The 24,769-nt window shown below is 38.8% G+C and overlaps 1 protein-coding gene across 1 annotated transcript in view; it reads right to left on the bottom strand.

Moving 5' to 3' along the window:
• Nucleotides 1–23,688, bottom strand: part of LOC134321286 (testican-2-like) — an 84,485-nt gene extending 60,797 nt beyond the window's left edge. The window contains exon 1 of the mRNA XM_063002938.1: nt 23,397–23,688. Within this exon, the coding sequence (XP_062859008.1) occupies nt 23,397–23,579 (183 nt within the window). The 5' untranslated portion in view covers nt 23,580–23,688. The remainder of the gene's footprint in view (nt 1–23,396) is intronic.
• Nucleotides 23,689–24,769: the final 1,081 nt, after the last annotated feature.

Below are 24,769 nucleotides of genomic sequence, written 5' to 3'. Positions count from 1 at the left end.
GTGAGGAGCATATTTAGTTTCATCTCAGGAACTATTTATCAGCACAGAACACTTCAGGATCCAGATAAATAAAAAGTGAGAATTTGTAACTGAGAAATAAATGGATATATGTGGGCAAAACTCCAGGTTTAGATAAAACATCACATTTACTGACTTGTTGTCATGGTGATGGTGGACGCTGGCGCATTTGGCTGCCGCTGCCGTTGCTGTATTTTGTCATGTTTTGCCATGTTTTATTGTATTTTTGTCATGTTTTTCTTTCGCTTTCGTCTTTTTGTGGTCGCTGTTGCTCTGTTTCTCGTTTCTTTTTTCGTCGGATGGTCTCTACGTCTGTTGGGTACTGGATGGCTGGCGTGTGTTGGATAATTTTGAAAGATGCGGACGCTGATTGCAGTGTGCAGCTATGGAATTGCTTGGACTCCGATTCCGACTTCCCTCCCCCGGGCCACCTTCGGCTTTGAGCTTGCATCGGGATGTCGCGCTCCTCCCTTGCCGAAGGTGCATCTATCGGGGATCTCGTGGGAGTTTCGGGTTTGATGGCACTGGTGGTGTGCTGGCTGGCCTGGCTGGGTTGGCTAGCATGGAACTTGACCTGAACTCTCTCCGCTTTGGATCCGTTTCAAACATCCGTTTGCTATCCGGCAAGGGTCCTCTGATCTATGATATCCTGAAAGATCATGGACATGACTTCCTTTGCTTGATGGAGACATGGCAACAACCTGGTGACTTCTCCCAGCTGAATCAGTGCACTCCACCTGAGTTTGTTTACATCTGTGAAGCTCGTATCACGGGATGAGGAGGCGGAAATGTAGGGTTTCCACAGTATCTGTTCCTGCTTACTCTTCTTTTGAATCAACTATTGATTCCCCCTCCACCTAAAGACTCACTTATTCAAACTAGCCATTCAATTAATTCACTTGATTGTTCAATGTTAATTGTAAATGTCTTGTATTGTCTGTTTTGTTGTTTAACTGTAAGATGTAAGGTGCCCTTGAGTGCTTTGAAAGGCGCCTATAAATAAAATGCATTATTATTATTATTATTGTAGGTAATGTACAGTAGAACATGCCAGGATAAAAATGATGAATGACTGCATGTATTGATACAGAACATTAAAAAATTTAACAGAATAAATTATACAATACAATACACATACATAAAATAGCATGACAAACAACAGTGTTCATTTAATTGCTAGATTACAAGTAGAGTTGCACCAATAACAATTTTCTTGGCCGATTCCAATCGCCTATTTTTTAACATATAACCGACCAATTTGGGTTTACAAATGTCAGCATGTAGAAACATTCTTTGTTCACCTTTTTTTAATAGAAACTTCTTATATCTCAACATAAATGAGTGTTAGGTTATAGGACAAATCTTTTTAATCTTCAAATTAAATAAAGAGCAATACGTTTACTTTTTCAAAAGAAAACAAGTACACCAGGTAATAGAAACAAGAATCAAGAACTCCAAATGTCCGTTGTAAAGCTAACTGCTGCTTTGGAATTGGCTTGTAGCAGGCTGTGTGTGTGACATGATACGGGATTCACTTTTTTGATAGCGCAACGTTCGAAAAATAACGCTCGTTTGGCATTTAATTTGGCAGGTAATGTATCCTCAACTACAGAAAATGGCTGGTTATTTAGTGCTATGAATTTTACAATTTTTCATTGCAAAAGAAAGACGGCAGGGCTGGGGGCTTGTGTCTGGCTCTGCACTCTCGCTAGCTTTAGCTTTAACATTTTTGCCTTATTTTGCTATGTTAAATTACACATATTAAGAGGGGTGATGCTGTTTTAAATGGCTTATTAAATTCAGAGTTGTTCCTCCACTGCTTACTTTTGCTTACTTTTGGATAACTCGCTAGCACACCAGTACAGAGATTCTGAACTCCTCGGTTCAAAACTCGGCGTTGCCACTGGTAGGCTGGGTGACATCTAGCGGGCATAACTGGCAGTGCCTGCAGGGAGGGATGCCCAGAATATGTGGCCGGGGTCTTTAAACGCTGTGTAAGGATTCTGATTGGTGGATAGAGGCACCTGTGCAGAGTGCATGGGCGGAAAGGGTTCCGTTAAGGGCTGCGCACAGGGCAACTGCAAAATATCGGGGATCCCCAGCAGCGGAAGACAAATTGACTACACTGAATTAGGAGAAAAATGCATAAAATATTTAAATATTTAAATATATATATATATATATATATATACAGTGTATCACAGAAGTGAGTACACCCCTCACATTTCTGCAGATATTTAAGTATATCTTTTCATGGGACAACACTGACAAAATGACACTTTGACACAATGAAAAGTAGTCTGTGTGCAGCTTATATAACAGTGTAAATTTATTCTTCCCTCAAAATAACTCAATATACAGCCATTAATGTCTAAACCACCGGCAACAAAAGTGAGTACACCCCTAAGAGACTACACCCCTAAATGTCCAAATTGAGCACTGCTTGTCATTTTCCCTCCAAAATGTCATGTGATTTGTTAGTGTTACTAGGTCTCAGGTGTGCATAGGGAGCAGGTGTGTTTAATTTAGTAGTACAGCTCTCACACTCTCTCATACTGGTCACTGAAAGTTCCAACATGGCACCTCATGGCAAAGAACTCTCTGAGGATCTTAAAAGACGAATTGTTGCGCTACATGAAGATGGCCAAGGCTTCAAGAAGATTGCCAACACCCTGAAACTGAGCTGCAGCACAGTGGCCAAGATCATCCAGCGTTTTAAAAGAGCAGGGTCCACTCAGAACAGACCTCGCGTTGGTCGTCCAAAGAAGCTGAGTGCACGTGCTCAGCGTCACATCCAACTGCTGTCTTTGAAAGATAGGCGCAGGAGTGCTGTCAGCATTGCTGCAGAGATTGAAAAGGTGGGGGGTCAGCCTGTCAGTGCTCAGACCATACGCCGCACACTACATCAAATTGGTCTGCATGGCTGTCACCCCAGAAGGAAGCCTCTTCTGAAGTCTCTACACAAGAAAGCCCTCAAACAGTTTGCTGAAGACATGTCAACAAAGGACATGGATTACTGGAACCATGTCCTATGGTCTGATGAGACCAAGATTAATTTGTTTGGTTCAGATGGTCTCAAGCATGTGTGGCGGCAATCAGGTGAGGAGTACAAAGATAAGTGTGTCATGCCTACAGTCAAGCATGGTGGTGGGAATGCCATGGTCTGGGGCTGCATGAGTGCAGCAGGTGTTGGGGAGTTACATTTCATTGAGGGACACATGAACTCCAATATGTACTGTGAAATACTGAAGCAGAGCATGATCCCCTCCCTCCGGAAACTGGGTCGCAGGGCAGTGTTCCAGCATGATAATGACCCCAAACACACCTCTAAGACGACCACTGCTTTATTGAAGAGGCTGAGGGTAAAGGTGATGGACTGGCCAAGCATGTCTCCAGACCTAAACCCAATAGAACATCTTTGGGGCATCCTCAAGCGGAAGGTGGAGGAGCGCAAAGTCTCGAATATCCGCCAGCTCCGTGATGTCATCATGGAGGAGTGGAAAAGCATTCCAGTGGCAACCTGTGAAGCTCTGGTAAACTCCATGCCCAGGAGAGTTAAGGCAGTTCTGGGAAATAATGGTGGCCACACAAAATATTGACACTTCAGGAACTTTCACTAAGGGGTGTACTCACTTTTGTTGCCGGTGGTTTAGACATTAATGGCTGTATATTGAGTTATTTTGAGGGAAGAATAAATTTACACTGTTATATAAGCTGCACACAGACTACTTTTCATTGTGTCAAAGTGTCATTTTGTCAGTGTTGTCCCATGAAAAGATATACTTCAATATCTGCAGAAATGTGAGGGGTGTACTCACTTTTGTGATACACTGTATATATATATATGTATGTATATATATATATATATATATATGACCAGCACAGAATCGGCTATTTTAGACTGATTGACCAGTCACTGGTTATGGCTGATCATGCTGAAAAATGTGCCAATTCCAGTCACCGGCCAATCGTAGCTACTATATTCGAAAGAGAGATGTTTTGTGTGATTTTCCCACAGACACACTCCAAAAATCCAAAAGTAGACCCTGTTAAAGCCGCAAAGAGGGAACTAACTCTATATTAACGCCTTTGGATTAAGAGTGGGATGTGGATTTAGAAAGGGGATCAATAATAAAGGAGTCTTATGTCATAAAAAAATCCTGTAGGTGTAATGTGTAGTTGTCCCAATACTTTTGTCCATATAGCGTAAGTCACCAGAAGTTCTAAAATGATGTTGAAATGGCATGACTAATGTATGCAACTAATACCATAAAAGGATTTATAGCTTTACTAAGTGTGTAGTTTGACATTTATGCAGCTTTTCTGGGTTCTAATTTCTTCTGATTCTCATTTCTGGCTTCAGGCTAAATAAACCCAACAATGCCTTTCATCTGACCTTTCTTTCTATTAAATCTTGGTTAATATCCTTGAGTCCATGGCTCATCATTATCAAGACATTCAGATTACTGTTCTTCTAAAGTCTTTTAACATATTCTGTTCTTATGCTACCACAACAGTGTTTCTAAGAGAATCACTTCCAATCATATTATGTTCCCTGTATCCTGTGGAAAATACTGCACCTATTCTCCAATTACACATATAACAGAAAACTAGCCAGCTGTGACTGCGCTGTATTTTGCTTTTATGCCACATATGGCTGATGCGTCTGTCTGTGAGTATGTATGTGAGCTATAGTGTACTGTCAGTCGATACAGTTTGAACTGATTTGATACAGTAGAGGCGATGGGGTGGAGGCAGGGAGTCTGTGGCTCTTCAAACTGTGGTGCTGTGTGTATATGTGTATTCATGCATGCATGTGTGTGTGTTTGGGAAATAGGGCTTCTGTAATCCCTTCCCAAACACAAAAAAGTACTCACACTGTCAGATAAACCACTATCCATAATGCACCTAGCCACCCGTGTTTTGACACCAGCTTATCATTTTTTAAGCATTTATGACATCACTTACATCAAGTCTGTAAAGACTGGCGGTAGGGTTGGGCGGTATGACGATATTACCGTATACCGCGGTATTCAAAAATGGTGACGGTATTCAAAAATGGTGACGGTATTTTTTAAATGTGAAGCGCCGAATTTCTGCTTCAGGTTTACCTTGAAAACTGAGACTTTAGGACATGCGCGCATCCACAGTGAGGGAGGGGTTGGAGGGGTAGGCGGTTGGAGCTCGCTGATTGGCTGTGGGGTGCTCTAGTGACTTTTTCTGGTGTTATTGGAGACTTTTGGAGACTCGAACGTGAAAAAACACATCGTTCTGCAGTTATTGTCCTCAACGAGCAGCGGGTCCTGCCATGAGCCCCTCCCCCTTCCCAAAGCACGTGCGGTCAGTATCACAGTCAGTGTTGCCAGATTGGGCGGTTTTCCACCAAAATGAGCGGATTTTGTTGGAAATTGGCAGGGAAAAACACACTGTGGCAGGTGGACAAAATTTGGGCTAGTTTGTAATAATTTTGGCAGCCTAAAATATAAATAAAAAAAGCTATTGCTAAAGCAGGTGGAATATAAATAGGTCTACCTTCTCCCACCACATCCAACCCGTTGTCAAAAGTTTGATTGACAGGTTATTCTTTCCAGTCCAAGACACTGTTGCCACGCCCATCAATACAGTGATTCATATGTTAGACAAGTGATTTGAGTTGAATATGAAGGTAAGCAAGTCTCGTACATACAACTTCTCATATGTACGAGAGGGCAAACTTTCATTGCTTGCAAGTTTATTCTTATTTACATGCAAAGGGTTGTGTGTCCCAACAAATAATGCATTTTACAAACTTGGCAGGCTACTTTAAAGACATGCAAGCAAAAATAATTTGTCCTTTATAATGTATAATTACTGATCTGTACACTTTAAGATATTAATTTGTAGGTCATGATGGTTTAACTGGTTTATTATTTGTGAAATGCTAAACATCATCTGCTTATCCTGTGTTTTGGGCGTTTTTTCATGCATTTTGGCTGAAAATTACTGTCGCAATCTGGCAACCCTGCTCAGAGTAGCTCAGTGTTGTCTTAAAAAACAAAACCAAACCACGAATCAACAGAAGAACGTTCATCTGTAGTTCTAAACATATTTAGGGTGTTTTTACCCACTTTTTGTCTCTCCCACGATGTTATTCCTCTCTTCTACACCGTCAATTACACGCAAATTGACCTTATGCAAATTAGACGATGACGTCATTTAGCGACTTCTAGCGACTTTTAGGACAGCCAATAGCTACTTTCCTTACTGAGGAGTTGGCAACACTGGAGTGAAGAGCCACACTGGCTAGCGTTAGCTGTGAGCTAACAAGCAGAAACTGAAAAACGGCTCGTCTTTTAATTTTTCAAAATCAAAATTTTTTATCAGTTCAACCGGAAATGAACACAAGCGCGTGCATGCGCGGACATGTACTTATTTACTAAATATATCTTCAGTGTAAATCGAGCACAAGTGTTGAGAAAAAGGAGCAAACAGTAATAATAACGTTACGCCCAATCCGCTGTTCTGACTCTTGTCTGCCATAGATTTTCCTGCCTATGTAAGAACTATTTTTTCCTAAATAAAAGCGCTATATTAAGAAAAAAGAACGTCTCACCTGTCGTGTAATGTGAATTATAAAATATATTGTCTGGCCCTTTAAGAAAGTTAAGCGCACTATAGGGCGTAGGGAGCGAGTGTGTAGGGAATAGATCGGATTTGTACCGTTTCTGTGCTCGAGTTTTGCACTGAGCTTGTGTGACATGTAAAGTAGCGTTCTCGTTAACCACTCAAATGTTTGGACTTTGAATTATTTTAACATTACTTTACATCACCGTCATCGCAACATGAACATTTACATTCATATTTTTTGTTACGGTATAGAACTTAATTGTGGATTACAGGCATAACTAATCGTACACGTTCATACACTTTTAAGAAATATCTGTAACTATAAACTAAGCAGTTAACTTTTGAAATATATTGAAGTGTTTAGCCTGCTATTATTCTGTTTTGTGTGAGCAGAGAGAGATTACAATGCCAAAATGTTATGTGTTAATGTTTGTGTTAAAGTGTAATTGATACACATGCATTTATACTTATGCGTATTTATTATAGATCAGATAAGATAAGCAATGTTTGACGTTCAGATTGTTAAATCTTTTTATAAGAAAACATTGAAATATTGTAATTACACTCAAGTGTGTACACTGTAAAGTTTGTCCGCGACACAACCCCCCCCCCCCCCCCCCCCCCCCCGTATACCGCGGTATTTCCTGAAGACGGTATGACGGTATGAAAATCGGCAATATCGCCCAACCCTAACTGGCGGTATACAAAATTAAAACATTAAAGCGTATTTTTTAAAAGGTGCTTTTATTTAATTTTAGATGCAAATAACTTCATTCATGTTTTTATTCAATGTGATCACACTGATGCTTTACATTAATCACACTGTGATTGATAAATGTACAAAACTGACAATGTGCAGTAAGATTGTAATCTGTGCTTACATTGCTTCTGGTGCTGTAGCTTATTACACAAATGTGACTGGTACTGCTTACTAACTGTGTTCAGGTCCGTAGTTTAAAAACTGCAACGAAGCTGTAAAATTGGTCAACTAATGGCTAGTTCACACGACACGATTTTTGCCCTGATTTTCACTCGTCGACTGGTCGGCGCTAGATTTGCCGGCTCGAAACTCGGCTCTCGAAACTCGGCTCTCAATCGCTATGTGTGAACTACTCAACAACTCGAGCCGAGCGGCTCGCCGAGCGCTCTGAAGATAATTATCTAGCACGCTAGATATCTGGATACAAGTTGGCCGACTGGCAATGAGTGCGGTGTCGAACAGCCAATGAGAATGCAAGATATAGGGTGAGGGGAAACGCAGGGGAGGAGTTGTAAAAAGGTGGGACAGAGACACACACTCAAGTTTTACAGTATTTCTGACCTTATCGTTCTTTACAAAACATAACACCAACATTGCATTGCAAAAAATATTTATCAACCTCCAACTCACTACAGAACAAACAATCCCTGCTGGCCACATAGCCCAATCCACTCAGATTCATTTATTTTTTCTACTTGCTTTTACGCTCACATCAGCGCACAAACTTTGATCGCTCGCTACTTGTTGACGTGCATTTTTGGACATGGTATCATTAAACCCCTCGTCACTTCTCGCGTGTGTTTTCGTGACAAAATGTAGTTTGGGAGACTCGAGAAGCTCGCCTGCGATTCCTCCCGGTGATTGATCGTGTAGTGTAAAACCCACTATCGCCGATCAGTCGTGTATTGTGAAAGCCACACCGACTTGAAAGACTCCCAATTACAAGAGATCCAGTTGTGTAGTGTGAACTGTACAGCAGTCTGACAACTTGGAAATTCACGTAGTGTGGACTTGGTATAAACAGTCCCCAACGAAACAAGAAAACAAGACATAATAGTTCATAAATTAAAACTAAAGAAAGCTGTATGAAAATCACTGATATGGGTGATTGATTAGCTATTACCATATAAATCGTCATAAATTGTCATATAAATATTGTACAATTAAATAGTTTCATTTGTGTAGTCTACTGTGGCTCAAGTTTAATCTTAGAAATCTTAGCAATATTATACAAGTTACACTCGGGTGCTGCAGTGGTAAAATACGCTAGCCCACCAGTGCTGACATCTAGAGCTCTAAAGTTTGAATCTCAGCTCTGCTATCGGCCAGTTGGGCGCCTCCACATACATACAATTGAGTGCATGTCTGTAAGGGGCAAAACAATGGCCAAACTAGGTTTCCCTGAAATTAACAAAGAATATAAAGAATATAAAAGAGAACAAGCAGTCAGATTTATATTTTATTATTTGATTGTTTTGGGTAACACAAAAACCTAAAGATCGCCAAAGAAGCTAAAGTTAGAGTGATATGCAAGGACTTGTTAAGACCTCCTTTCAACATGTGTGCAGGTGTTATACTTCTAGATCTTGAGGGTGAAATAACATGTGCTCTAAATCTTGACATGCTATACAATGCTATACAATGCTATACAATGGTATACAATGAACACAGACACACTTAGACTTTAAATGCAAAACTAATCAAAGCAATCATAAGTTACTGCATCCTTTATTGCGGTAACTTACTACTCAGTTGTGCAAAATTAAGTAAACATGCCCTCTCTAGGCTCCTGCACTGGTATCATATATATAACATGCCCAATTTTTCATGCAGAATACAGATATACTGCATCTAAAATGAGGCACAAAGGCTTAGCACATGTAGTCCTATGTGACCTTGTTACATGCAAAACTCCCTATGAATCTGGCTTGTAACCGTTCTATGCTCTCACTCACTCACAGTTGGACACCAACCCATTTACTGTTTTCGCTTGTTAAAAACACCTTAATTTAATACTGCTTTGCTATCTTAGCATTTATCTAAAATTCTATCCTTACGCAAAGACAAACACACATTTTAACCAACAGCAGTTTCCTCTTTTTGTACATTACACACACTCAGGCTTTTACCATAACTTGAGCAAAACCCATCAAAATGATGTAGGACGAACAAAGACCCAATAAAGAATCTGAATTAGCTGTATCATTCACAGAGTAAATGACCTCAGAAATATGTTTCCCCTGTGAATACTAATGTTTTAGGCAACAGATCACACATAAATGCTTCTAGCTACCTTCTGCCAAGCAGCTTGGTAGTACATGAATGAGCTGTATATGCCATAAATTACTGTTTAATACAAGTGATTCTGCATGTACAAAACCTGCTGGTGTGACATTGAAACATTGTCGTTCACTAATATGACACACATTATGAAGAAGGACAGCTATTTTAGAAGCAGATGAGGCAAAGGATACCTAAAAGCCAAATGACTATGTCTCCAGTGACTCTCATTCTAATAAAGAGTAAAATGTAGGCCATTTATAAGGCACAAAATAATTAAATCTTTTCTGTTTAATAAGTGTACACATTTAGTGGTAGACTTTTTGTTTTAGTCTTTAGTGATAAACTGATTTTTTACAACATTTATACAATTATACTAAACACAGAGTAAATTAAAAATCAAACACTTCATTAACCACACAGAGCTATAAAGGCTGACAAAATGAGGCAGGATGCAAGTGCCAAAGTTCAGCAAAAGTTTTATTACACCAATAATCAAAGTCATAGTCTGTAGAAAAGGTCAAAGCACAACAAAGCAAATAAAGAAAAGGGTAATCCATGCAGGTAGTCGACAGAACAGACAATGCTCATACACAGCCAATATGAATCAAAGAACAATTTGAAAAGACAATAAAATAAAATTGCTATACAATAAACACAGACGCACTGAGAGTTTAAATGCAAAACTAATTAAAGCGATCACTGACAACAAGTGAGACCCATTAATGAAAAAAACAATTAACAGAATGGGGTGGAAAGACAAAGGCAAAACAAAAAGTGTACATAATGATGCTATTAAAAAAGTGCAGTGCCAGTGGAGAGCCTGAAACCATGACAGAGGTATGACCAAGTGTTAATTAGGCAAATTCTGCAAAAATGTCATATTCATAATAACACTAATTACAAGTGCTGTTATTGTTTATTTAAGTCCAGAAGTTTAGCCGTGATGCTTTATGTTTTCCATAACCGATCTATCCAACAAAAATAAGCAGCCTAACACAAGCCAAGCCCTAAGTCACTATGCGCAATTGGCTAAAATTATATAGATCATTGGACTCTGGAGCATAATAACATTATGGAGAATTGTTTGTTGTAAAAGAATGGCCTGCATACAGCCTTAACTCCAACCCTGTCCAACACACAAGGATCAAACTAAATTGCTGACTGAGAGACGGGCCATATTGCTCAGCATTCCATTAACGGCTGATTGCTTTTAAAGCTAAATAGACCCAACACTATATAAATGTTCACAATTTTAGAATTAAAATAAGTACATGGATTCATATTCAGCTTTCAACATACTCTACTTCTGGCCATGTATGTACGTGTCTTTTGAAGATTGGCCATTCAAAGCTAGAATCCGATCAGGGTCTAAAAAGAATATTTGGCTACCATAAACAAAATCAATCAATTTTAATACATTTTCCTAAAAATAATGCTCTAAATGTGTCATTTAAAACGTACTTTAGAGATTACAGATGGTGAAAATGTAAACTGTAACACAACAGCAGTATGCGTTTTATTGCTCTGCTGGTGTGATGTAGCTGTTAATAGGCTGTGACTAAGTGAAAAAGTGTAAATATTAGTCAGTCCATGATCAGTCATGAAAACATATGCTTAAACGTTTGGGTTTTTGAACTGTAAAAGCATTAGTCACAATGGAGTAAAAATTTCGGTCCTTTTTTGTCATCAACAGGTGAATAGAACAAATAGATGACTGTACTGATTTAATTATCTTTAAAAAAAAACAGCTGTGTTAATCTGTGCATAAACAGTTTCCAAATGCACCTCATCCACTCAAGCACTTGGACGCTTTGTGTTCATGAATTGAAGTTCAGCTTTATTCAATCAATACAGCTTGTTAATAACTGTTATGACCTAAGAACAAATATATAGAAACTTCCAAGTGATGCTCCAAATATGTGAATAAACAAGTACAATCTCTGGACAATGTACAGTTTGGAATTTGATAACATAATGAATTTATTCATAACATGAACTTTCTCTTAACCTCAAGTCATTTGTCTGATATCAGTGTGCAGAGCTTTTAAGAGCTGCTGGCTTACCCGCAGTGATAGACAAAAAGATTGAAGAGGTACACTGTTATACTCCTACTATGTACTCTGTACTCAGTCCAAGTGCTCGAGTACTCACTCTTTTTCTCTACCCTGCTCTTAATTTTTCAAAAATGTAAAATATGCAAAATGTATCAATGTACTTTATGTCTATGTGTGATATTAGGTGCATTCAATACCAGGACTATTATATACAACATCGTATGTAACCGAACACCAGAAGTCACAATAAACATAAATCCCTGTCATCCACTCCATATGTCACCAATTATTACTCCAATTATGTTAACTATTAATGACCAATTAAGATAAATAATTTTGTTTCTAATTGTCTTAACCTTAACAATGGCTTGAACATCTGTAGACACATATCTATCCCCTCCTTTTAATTCTTTATTCTAAATGTAAATCAATTTGGTCTCAAACCAACTCCTGCACTTTTGGCTGTCACTAAAAAGCTTTATGCTGTCAAAGCAGCCAAACCATCATCAGTCCATATCCTTCTCAACCTGTAGCATTTGACATAGTAAATCACAGCATTCTTCTATCTACCCTCTCCACACTTGCTTTAATGGGTTCAGAATAGTGGTAGATAGCTTCCTAACTTAAAGGCCTCCGACCACAAGTCATGGAGTAAAACATCTCTTATATGCAATCATTCACCTGGTGTCCTACTAGGATCTGTACTTAGTCCTCTATTTTTCCATTTATAACCACTCTCTTGTCACTCGTGATATCCTACCATGGCTTTCCATTTTCTTCTTCAAACACCAAGTATTAGCCTGCATTTCTGCATGTCTGGCAGATATCTCATAACAGATGTCAGCACATCATCTGAAACCTAAGCAAAACTAAGATGATACTTGGTCATCTCTCTAAATTACACCCAGATCACACCGTCAAAATATAAAAAAAAAGGTGTTGTCCTAAATAGCCAGCAATCCTTTTTGGCTCATGTTGCTAACCTGACCTGATCATCCGGTTCTTCCTTTATAACATTAGGAAGATTCTGCCATTCCTCACAATGGAAGCCCCTCAGGATCTTGTCCCGTCTTTTGTCATTTCAATGTTGAACTACTGCCACTCAATCCTAGCAAATATTACTACGACCACCATCAGACCTCTGCAACTGATTTAAAATGCAGCTGCAAACATGGTTTATAATCAACCCAAATACTGTCACATGACCCCACTGTTGTGCTGTTTTAACTACTTTATGTCACAAACAATGCTTTTTAGCTTGCCTACAAAGCCAAAAGTGAAACTACCCCAACCTACCTTAGAGTACTTATCAAACCTCACTCTGTACCTTGCGACCTTTGAGTATAAGTGACTACATACAGCTCTGGAAACAATGGTATTTACAGCTTTTATGTTCTCTCCACCAGCATAGCACATCCCTGCTGGGTGCCTATGTGCCATTTCTGGCACAAAAATTCAAGTAGCTCAGCTCTGTTTGATGACTTGCGACCAATCCTCAGAGATGGGGAACATTGTCAGAACAGAAGGAAGCAAGTTTTCTTTCAGGATAAACTTGTATGTGGTTTGATTCACAAAGACAAGGGGCTTGTTGGCTTGTAGGCATTAACAGGTGTCCATTTAACCATGACTAGGTGTTGAGCAAAGATGGAAACTGGAGTCATAAAAGATGACCTTACAATGATTGGCATTTGACATTATTTATGTAGGTCACTTCATGTGGTTATCATGTGGTTGTTGAGTAACAATAAATTAAACATCAAATTAAAGTTAACTTCAATCATGAATATATTAAATATAGAACCATTAACTTTATATTATGAATTGAATCAAAATGTAAATGGAGGTCATTTGTACACCTTTATTTTAATGGTTCTAAATATTTCTATTTTTTATTTAAAAATGCATACTACCATACCATGTTGTATTAACACTGTAAGTGTTACACACACTACTTAACATCGAAGTATGCAGTTTGAGACACAGCCATGGTGATTTTTACATATCCCTACACCTGTGTACTAACTGTGTATGCAGTAATTGAACACAACCAGGATCCAAACTAAGACTTTTGTCCACAGGATTGAGGGTTTTCTTCTCAAATTCGATTGGGCACCACTATATTCCAGCTCTCAATAAAATTTTATTTTGTCCATTCACTTTGACACAGTGTGTCCCTGCCAGTGTGAGTGCAGGGTTAACAACCTCCAAACCAATTGCTGATTAGGTGTGTATTCTGAATAATGACATATACAAATCAATACTGAAAATGTATTGATTGATCATTAGTTACTACATCATCCTGAATACAACCTGAACAGTCCATTGCAGGGAATCACAAACTCACCCATGCTTTCACTTGACCATACCTAAAAGCATCTTAGAGTAGCCAATCCACTTATTAGCATGTTTTATAGAATGAGAAAAGAAAAGAGGTGCTCTGAGTAGGCCAATGAGGGCCAAGAAGTGACAGGATACAAACCCAACCAACCAGGACCCCTAAGATATGCTGCAACCACACTAACGGCTGTACCATTGTGACAACTGCTAAAGTATAATATTTAAAAAAAAATGTAATTAAACAATTCATATTTCAAAATTATGATTTTTCTGCTTTCAATGTTGTTTCAGACACTGTTGAATGTAGGCTGCTGCATTGCATAACAACAGAAGAATTACATTCAGTTTGCTTTATGTGGTGAATGGATCAGAGCAGACAAACAAGCTACGCGTTCAGAAATCCCTCAGTTACACAGCCTGTCTGATCCAATAAACACGCTTCCCACCAGGGTCACGGAAATAACTCACCCTTTATAAAGCTCAATACTCTGAGTTGTCACGAGCAGGTAAAAGATTCAAATGAAAGAAAATTGAAGATTATTTCATCAATAGTGAATTACACACGAAGGCAAAATCCTTCCAGGGCTTCTTTTTGAGCAGCAGCAATGATTAGTCAGTGGTGACTGATAATTCAGCAGGTGTGTAGGTGGGTGAGGGCAGCTGGGAAAATGAGTCCCAGCAGCATGCAAAAAAAACATGTACACGTAGCATTGTGCCAGCAACAATTGTCCTGCATCGAACCACTTAACTGACTGCTATTCACAATGTATTGCAGATAACTACTCTCAAACACCACAAAAAAGAGAATACCACTGTGGCCTCAAACATTATACTCTTGACTGTTCTGTCAGCCCGCTAACAAAGACAAACAAAAGCCCATCCTTTCATATGATTCTATTGAATCAAATAAGAGGTTCAAAGAGGTTTCAGTATTCCTAGTCTCATAAGGTCAAACCTAAATCTCTAGATACATATGGAGAAACTTTTGGCTAACTAGAACAAAGGTTTTTTTATATGGCCACCTCAAAGCAGAGCACAAAGAGATGGCAGCAAATGAATCAGGCTGCATTCCAAACAACATCCCATAGTACTAAATAATGTCTAATTATTTAGTATTTTATTTATGAGGATTTAACGTTAAGTTTTATACACTTTGGTTACATTCATGACAGAAACGGTTCATCAAGATTCATCAGTCCAAGTTTTTAATATCAAACACAGTCATGGACAATTTTGCATCTCCAATTTACCTCCAACTGACTTGAATGTCTTTGAACTGTGGAAGGAAACCAGAGCTTCCGGAGGAAATCCACACAGACACAAGGAGAACTCCACACAGGAAGGACACGGACTGCTCCACCTGGGAATCGAACCCAGGACCTTCTTGCTGTGAGGCAACAGTGCTACCCACTGAGCCACCATGCTGCCCAATTGTCTAATTAATGTACAGTACAGTCGCAGGAAATTACTTACATGATGTATAAACAATGTCTGCCTTTTATACCCATGGATGTTACAGCAAAGACAACGTCTTACGAACTAACATAGCATGTTAGTTAAGTATAGATAACAAATATGAAGCCTTAAAATGTAACTGGTTTATCATGGTTAGAGTCATGGTAAAGAAACACAGCTAATCCACTGACTGCAAACTTTGGTTGGAGGGGAAAATTTGGAAATTGGAAAATAATGACAGTCCTATTTAGTCAAAACAGTATTGGTATGGCTGGATGTTTATGTTGGTCAAGAAAGCTCATAAGAACCCAGGCACTGTGTGGCTCTTACCATTATGCCACACAGACTCAAAACGTGTAATAGTTAAATAATCCCCCCTAAAATAGCAGAATTCTGCACATGTAAACTATATGGCCCAAAGTATTTGGACACCTGACTATGAGCTTGTTGGACATTCTATTTAATAAAAAATATGTATTAAAATAGAGTGAACTCTATGTGATATTTTAAACAATCACTTGAAGAAAGCTTTAAACAAGACTTTAAAGTATGTCTGTGAGGATTTGTGCCTATTCAGTCAAAATAGCATTTCTCTGGCTGGGCACTGATGTTGGTCAAGAAAGCCTTAACTGATGTTCCAGTTTATTCCAAAGCTATTCAGTGAAGCTGAGAACGAGAACTGCACCAAACAGTGGTCCTACTGCATTAAAACAAGATTAAAACCGGACTGTGTGTTGCAGGCGTTAAGTTTAAAATGTGTTTACAAATTTACAAAGTACAATAAAGAACAGAAAAGTAGCAAAAACTTACATGGCCAGAAGTATCTGGAAACCACGTCTAGTTAGAAGGTTCAGTTATTTTAACCACAACTGCTAAAAAGGTGCCAAATCGAGGAGTAGAATGGATCAAACTGAGGAGCTCTGTGACATGTGGCACTGTCATATGATGTCATCTTTTCAACAAGTTTAATGCCCACTTTGTTAGTTTGTCCCAGTTTCCTGTAAATGCCAGTACTGTGAACTACATACATTTAGGCACAAAAGCAGTTCTGCCACACTGCACCAGGCCACACAAACACACAGAGTGCAACTGAAAGAAATGTCATGTAGGCTGGAAATGTTTTAAAACATGCTAGCGTAGCAAAAAAAAAGAAACAACTATTTCTACTCAAAGAAGAGAAGTAATCAGCTCCTGGTTCTTGGTCAAAGATGGCTTAAGGTATGATTCATGTTCAAATAAAAGATCCTTAGACAATAGAGCAAATACTTTTCTACCCCACCACCTGTGACAGTCACTATCACAATGTTTTACAGTTTTAACCCAGCAATACAGCAATAACCCACCTCAAAAATCAATTGTGCAACACATTGTGTTGATGCAGTCCAACATATAAGCATTTTAATCTTTAACAACCACAAAAAACAAGTAACGACTCTGCCCCCCCCCCCCCTCCCCAAAGTGTTTGCTAATGGCTATTTAGTAATAATTGTGCATGACATGGATATATTTATATGACAGATATATTGAATATGCTGGTGGTAGTTACTCATAGTTCACATATTGAATGTAGCAGATATGGGCAGGTATATAGCCCTAAGTGACTTTCATAAGGGCCAGATCATTAACAGTTAAAAAGGTCCCTGGCTAAAGTCTTAAAACAGTCAGGTTACCACTGTAAGGCCCTTGAGCAACCATATACAATTCAATAGCTCAGACCAGGGGTCACCAACCTGGGGGACCCGTAGGGACCACGTGAGTCGCCCGCAGGGCATGTTCTAAAATAGCACTAGTGACTATAGCGCTCCGTCTAAAAATTATATTTGTGTTGCTGTTCTTTTTGAATAACACTTGCATTGATGTAGATTTGAAAATGACAATACTGAATATAACATTTTAAAAACAAAAATGTTTGATGTTTATATGAGCTCTGATCTCGTTTGGGTGCGGAGTTTTATATCGTGCGCATAACGCTGAGACAAGCAAGCTACGCATGCGCAGCTATGATGGGGAGCGAGATGCGTTTTTACCATGAAAAAATAATTTAAAAAAACATGTTAGAAAAGAGAAAGAAAACTTCATATTTTCACAATGATTGGGAGGAAAAGTGTGTGTTTCATTCGCGGGGCGACGGCAGAGAGCGACACAATGTGGAGAGAGGCTTCAGTCAGTACGTGTCACAAAAACGTCCATTTAAATGGTAGCTTTTACAAAAATCTTACCTAACTGATAATTTCTACAAACATGGGACAGAGTTCATGATTTGTTCTAAAACGTTACAAAGGTAGTGATAACTACAAACATGGGACAGAGTAGTGATAAGTACAAACGGGACATGATTTGTACAAACGGGATAAGTACAAACGGGACATGATCTGAAGATGTGACTTAATGATTTCCTTAAAAATGGTACAGAAGTGATGATTTGGGGGGGGGGGGGGGGGGGGTGTGATTTTGATCAAAATGCTAAAAATCTGCTCATTCATACAAAACTGTCAAGAACAATATTTATATATTATTATATACAATATCAGAGATGTAATGACTCTGACTTTCAAATATTGAAACTGATTAAGATTAACAGAAATATAAATAATGTTACATGTTTATATATGTGTGTTTCCTGCCATGGTAAATCATTGTTAATAATTATTGTGAGGAATAATTAACTTGTGATCAGTCTCTTCACATATATGAATATTTATTATTATTATTATTATTATTATTATTAATCATAATATTATCATTAAAGGTGAACCATGCAACTTTATGGTATTCAGGAAGTTTGTATCCTACAAGTAGCCCTTTGGCTTACCCAGTACCCCTAAAGTAGACCTCTGTTTCGAAGGTTGGTGACCCCTGGCTTAGACTGTATATGGTTATAACTGTAAGCTACTTTGGATAAAAGCGTCTGCTAAATGCTGTAAATGAAAGTGACTGGACTGAAGTATCTCAGAAACAGCAAGCGGTGCTCACAGGCAGCCATGGTGAGTATCAACTGACAGTGGACGAAGGAGGGACAAGCCACAAACCAATGGCAGGGCATTTGTGTAGATCATTTTAACACTTGGTGATAAGGTGACACAACAAAGTCACAACACAGTGCATTAAAGACTTGCACATATATGGCTCCTTAGATGGGCAGACTGAGTGTCTACACAGACAAGATTTGCTATGTATAAGAGGGAATAGGGGAAGGCAGAAGCCCTGCGATGGATTGGTGCTCTGTCTAAGATGTCTCTGTCTTGTGCCCAGTCACAGCTTATGTAAAATTAAATTGATCACAGTAGAGCTATCTACATGAACTTAGTTATTGAAAGCCTTGCTGATAACTGCTTTAAATTCTAATTCTCTAAATTCTAATTAATTCCCTGTTACTTGCTATTCCTCACAGCTTGCGCTGGTGCTACACTGTGATGCAGGTCTGCATACAAAGGCTAAGCTGTTACGTGAATGTGAATACAGAATGTGTTTCACACATCTCAAACACTTTGTAAGACCCTACCTACTTATGCACATAGCGGCAAGTAATTCACTAAATAAGTAAACAAATGTGAACGTATATAAAAACACTGCAGAACTGCAGCATGACAAATGATCTGAAAGACATAGACATTTAGTATAGACCTAAAACCTCACGTTAGGGGTCGCCACAGCTGATCAGACATCCGCATATTTGATCTGGCACAGTTTTTATGCTGGAGGCATAATGGCTTTGTGTGTTCCCTAATGGCTAGGTTCATGTACCACCATGCACCTTCTATATTTGTGAGCTCAGCCCGGGATTATTTATTTAGTTATTAGGATTTTAACGTCATGTTTTACACACTTTGGTTACATTCATGACAGAAACAGTAATTACTCATTAGACAAGACTCATCAGTTCAAGTTTAATGTCAAATACAGTCATGGACAATTTCGTATCTCCAGTTCACCTCACTTGCATGTCTTTGGACTGTGGGAGGACATGCAAACTCCACACAGAAAGGACCCGGACCGCCACCTGGGGATCGAACCCAGGACCTTCTTGCTGTGAGGCGACAGTGCTACTCACGTTTCACCGTGCCACCCTCAGCCCGGGATTAAAACACCCAGAATGCATTAAGCCACACAGACCCCCCCCCCCCCCCCCCCCCCCAACACACACACACACACACACACACACACACCCATGTACACTATATGGCCAAAGGTATTTGGACACCTGACCATGGGCTTGTTGGACATTCTTTTTAATAAAAATTATATTAAAATAGAGTGACCTGTATGTGATCTTTTTAACAACCACTTGAAAAAAAGCTTCAAACAAGACTTTAAAGTATGTATGTGGGAATTTCTGCCCATTCAGTCAAAACAGCATTTGTGTGGCCTGGAACTGATGTTGGTCAAGAAAGCCTCAACTGATGTTCCAGTTCATTCCAAAGCTGTTCAGTGAGGCTGAGAACAAAAAACTACACAACCAGTGGTCCTACTGCATTATGACACAATTAATTTAAATTAATTAGACAATTAATTTAAAATGTCAATGAAATTGATCAGTGAAAATACTGGAAATAGTTTCTTTGTTCTTTGTCAGTTAAATAAAGATTAAAAAAATTAACAAATCACAGATTCTTCTTTTTATTGCATCTTACAAAATGTCCCAGCTTCTCTGGAAATGGGGTTTGTAAATCAACCGAGCTGCCAATTCATTTTCGCCTAATTGATCCGTCTAGGATTTAAATAAGCCCCACTCCAGCTGCCCGTCAGCAGTTAAGGCTCCTTACACACGGCACCTGCTCCCCTCACTGCCTGACTTTCTACCTATACAATCTGTATACAACATGCAGGGTATTACAGGATTTTAACTTTTAATGTATACGTTTCATGTTTCACATTGTAGAATAGCTCATTTAAATGCATTAATGTCAATTCACTGTATAGACAGCAAACTGCAAAAAAACATTATTTATATTTGATTATGAAGATTACTAATGAACAGCACCTGCTTCCCTCACAGCTTGACTCTATGTGTTTTCCCTTCACCTGTTACCTGGCTCGTTCCTGCTCTGGGCATTCTGCTGTCTCATCCAAGAAGCTTCTCACACAAAATAAATAAACCAATATGTGTCTTACAGCTTCTTATTCAAGCAGACAGCAGGTCCTGGGGGAGCAGGCGAGTCTTCAGCTGCCTTTTTTCTCCTACTTTTCAAATGGCGTGATTCAGGGGGAAAAAAATTTGTTGGTAAAAGACAGAAGCCGTGAATATGCAGTCCGATAAATCCTTACCCTGTCTGGGTTGTAAAAACTTATTTTCAGTGCAGTGCAGTATGTGGCAATCAATAAATATTGATTATGGGATACAGAGACTAATCAAAGAAGATGTTACATGTGTGAAGCAATTACGTTTATCCATGCTGGGCAACCGAAACTGCTGATTCAATTTCAATCATGCTACATTCACAGTACGATTAATACCCAGATCAATGCTTAAATCCACAATCCATCTGCAGCATGTACATAGACCAGGTTTATTAATAGGGTTTATTTCTCCTAATCACATTACATTGGTTTTGCGCGGTCTAATTTACAAGCCTAGCACTGGGATATAGGATAGTGCCATGTGATATGACAGCAGTATTGATATAACATCAATATTGCAAAAAAATATACCAAGATTCCACATACTTCTCATATTCCACATATTACACAAGCAGTGGAAAATAGAAAGAGTATTGTGGTCCTCTGTAAGTGCTGAGATTCTAAGAATTCCATGGCTTTACACATTTGAGAAAAGGCTAGTCTGGTACCCTCATCAGTCATCAAGAGTGTTCACAAGGGTCGCACAGCAAAACTGAGTATATCAAAACTGGGACAATCAAATATTGGGGAGGGGGGGGGGGGGGGGGATAGGGAGGATAGGCTCAGGTAAGAGTGGTACAGCCAGTAATTTAAATGTTCTCAACCACATCAGAAAAAGGTTTAGGAGTCAGAACAGTCCTTCATATATAGTGAATCATGAGGTAAATTATGTGCAGTATGGACCTCTTTTTTTAAATTTGTTTATAGTGGTGGTGCAGTCTTACACCAGTGAAGTATGTCATAACATTTTTGGAGTGTTCTGTTTCTATATTTGCTGTTCTGTATATGAGCTACATTTTGTTAATTATAGTAATACTCCAATCTAATATGAAGTGTCTGGGCCAATAATACCTTGAAACTGGTATTTAATATTATTTAGCTCATTTCAGAATCTGTTTAATTGCATTATTTTATGCCATAAATATATGTATGTTTACTGACAAAAGGCAGAATTTTCAGCTGACCACAGAACATAAGTTGTCCTACCCGTTATTGTGAGGATGTTGGCATTAGATTAGAACAGTGGTCCTTAACCACCAGAAAGAATAAACAATTAGAGATCGCTACATCAACAATGAAAACTACTTTTTTACAGGTGTTATTGTCCCCAATCACCCATAGGTGCATCTCGTTGCAGCAAAAAAAGCTCATTTGTGAGTAGTACAGTTATTATATTTTAAATCCTCCCACCCCTGCTGGTCCGTGAAATTATATCTTATATGAAACCGGTCCGTGGTGCAAAAAAGGTTGTGGATTAGAATGAACTATTGGCAATAATCAACAGCAATGATACTCATATCATACTGAAAATGAAAGAAAATGGATTGTTGCAGTTCATATATTTTTGCAATATCACCCAAGGAACAGGGTACCAGTTCACGTTTTAGTAATTTATTAATTTAAATCATTGACCTCTTTATACTGATCACTGTCTAGTTGAGAACAGGGCCTATGCCAGGAACAGTGGGCTTAAAAAGGAATTACAGCCTTTTCTAGGTACCAGTCCATCACAGGGCATAAAACACACACCCACTTACACCTAGGGACAATTTATAATAGCAAAACCAGGGGAGACCAAAATATCAAAAGGTCAGGTATAACTTGTTTAACTCCACAGATGAAAACAAGAACCGAATACAGATCCAAAAGAAAATGTATTTAAATAAATAATAAAATTAATATTTTATATAAAGTGTATTTTATCACTCAGTACATGTACTCTATTAAGCAGGATGCTGATGTAAACTATAAGCAATGTTAAAAGGGGAGATCTCCTCTGGAATATGTACAGCAGAACAACTTAGTGTTAATTACAAGTATATAATCTGATTAAAGGATGATACATTACTGAGAAAGTAAGGTGGCGTTCTATACTAATTAGTACGCAAGTGTACAAGCTTTGGCGTTGCCATGGTGACGGTGAGAACGCGCTCCTTAGCGGCGTACTATTTTGACATACTATTAAGATTGGTAGTATGATGTTAATATATGGCTGCATCTAATAACAAGTCTCTGTTTTGTTACTCCGGGCGTGGCGACAATGCTTTAATGTCAAAACTGAAAGCTTAATTTTAGGGCAGGTGGATAAACAGTCCTGAACTGCTTCTGACATTTTATTTGAAAACGACTCGTTTGAAGAGTTGGATGTTTATACCGAAATAAAGACCGTTAAACTGGCATCTCTATATGAAAACAAGACACGTTTGGACCAGGCAGTTAACTCACCTGAGAGAAATAAAGGAAGTGAATTAAGAACAATAAACGAATAACGACAGTAATTGTTATAAAACGTAATCAAAATAAAAGAATAAAAGAAGCACCAAGTTAAATACTTGTAACCAAATCAAAAATTCGTGTCTGAATGAACCCGTTATTCCAGTTTTTAACGGTTGACATATTAAAAAGCCAAAAAATGCAGTAAACGGTTCAGACACCAAAATGTCAAATTTCTCCTAAAACATCAATGATAAAATGTTATTCGTATTAACCCGTGTTTCATGGTTTATACAGCATGTGTTTAACATATATAAAAGAAACCTGCTCACGTCTCTGAAGCGGTTCCAGTGCTTGATCTTGCGGCTATATTGAGAGATAGTAGACAGCCATTGCTCGTCCTGAAGAAAATTGCCGCCCGTGTTGTCCGGTTCTTTACCGTTTTTCACCGTTCCCTGAACCCCACAGCATCCAGCCAAAAGCAACAGCACAACTACACTCCTTATTGGTGCCATCTGTGCCCTGTGTACCAGTGTATATTTCGGTCTGGAACGCAGATTCCCTCAGTTCTTCAGTCTTGCACCACTGATGCTCGCTGCTCACACTGGATGACGACCAGCTCGCTCAGAGCCAACGAGAGAGAGAGAGAGAGAGAGAGAGATGAGTGAGAGAGCTATGCAAAAAAGTAAGAGAGAGAGATTTACGGCATTTAGCTGACGCTTTTTTATCCAAAGCGACTTACATTTGTGACAGTACACTGTCTAAGCAATTGAGGGTTAAAGGCCTTGCTCAAGGGCCCAACAGCAGCAACCTGGCAGTGGTGAGGCTTGAACCGGCAACCTTCTGATTACTAGACTAGTACCTTAACCACTAGGCTACAGCTGCCCTTTAGGAGATGTAAAATAACATGTAAAATATGAAATAATTGACATACTTTTAATTATGTGGCAACAGTTTTGGGGATGGGAATATATACAGTGGTAGCTCTGTGGTTAAGGTACTGGACTAGTAATCAGAAGGTTGCCAGTTCAAGCCCCATTACCACCAAGTTACCACTTTTGGGCCCCTGAGCAAGGCCTTTAACCCTCAATTGCTCAAATCTTGTTCAGTCATAATTGTAAGTCGCTTTGGATAAAAGCATCTGCTAAATGCCTTAAATGGACAGTGGACAGTATTATGAAAATATTATACTGTAGAACTTAGAGAAATCTGTCTGTAAAAGGCAAGACAGAAAAGCACTATTTAATGCTATTAAATGACCTTCAATCACACAAATGGGACTGCATTAAAAACCACCACAAGTTTCTTGCACCTCCATTAAAACAGCTATATGTTTTTCGTTTTGTTTTTTTGCCAATTGGCCCTTTGTAGAAGACATGTGTTCAGTTATATCTGACACAGAACTTACACGGTATTTCCCAATAACAACATCATACCAATAGTCAAACCTGGTGGTGGTAGTGTGATAGTGGTAGTGCTTCAGATTCTGGGCACCATGCTGTAACCATGAATTCTGCTCCACCAGAAAATTCTAAGGAAGAATGTCTGGTCAGATGTCTGTAATCTAAGCTGCAAAAGTGGTTTGGTTATGCAAGAATTTTCTTGCAGAAAAAGCAGTCCACCACCAAATGGCTAAACCTAAGTATTTGGAATAGTCTAGTCAAAGTCCAGACTTAAAGTGCATTCTGTAGCACCACTTAATGTG

The sequence above is a fragment of the Trichomycterus rosablanca genome, chromosome 10 (assembly GCF_030014385.1).
Source record: "Trichomycterus rosablanca isolate fTriRos1 chromosome 10, fTriRos1.hap1, whole genome shotgun sequence".
In the NCBI taxonomy this organism is placed as follows: Eukaryota; Metazoa; Chordata; class Actinopteri; order Siluriformes; family Trichomycteridae; genus Trichomycterus; species Trichomycterus rosablanca.
Note: the sequence above shows the minus strand (reverse complement) of the source record. Positions and strands in the feature narration are given on the sequence as shown.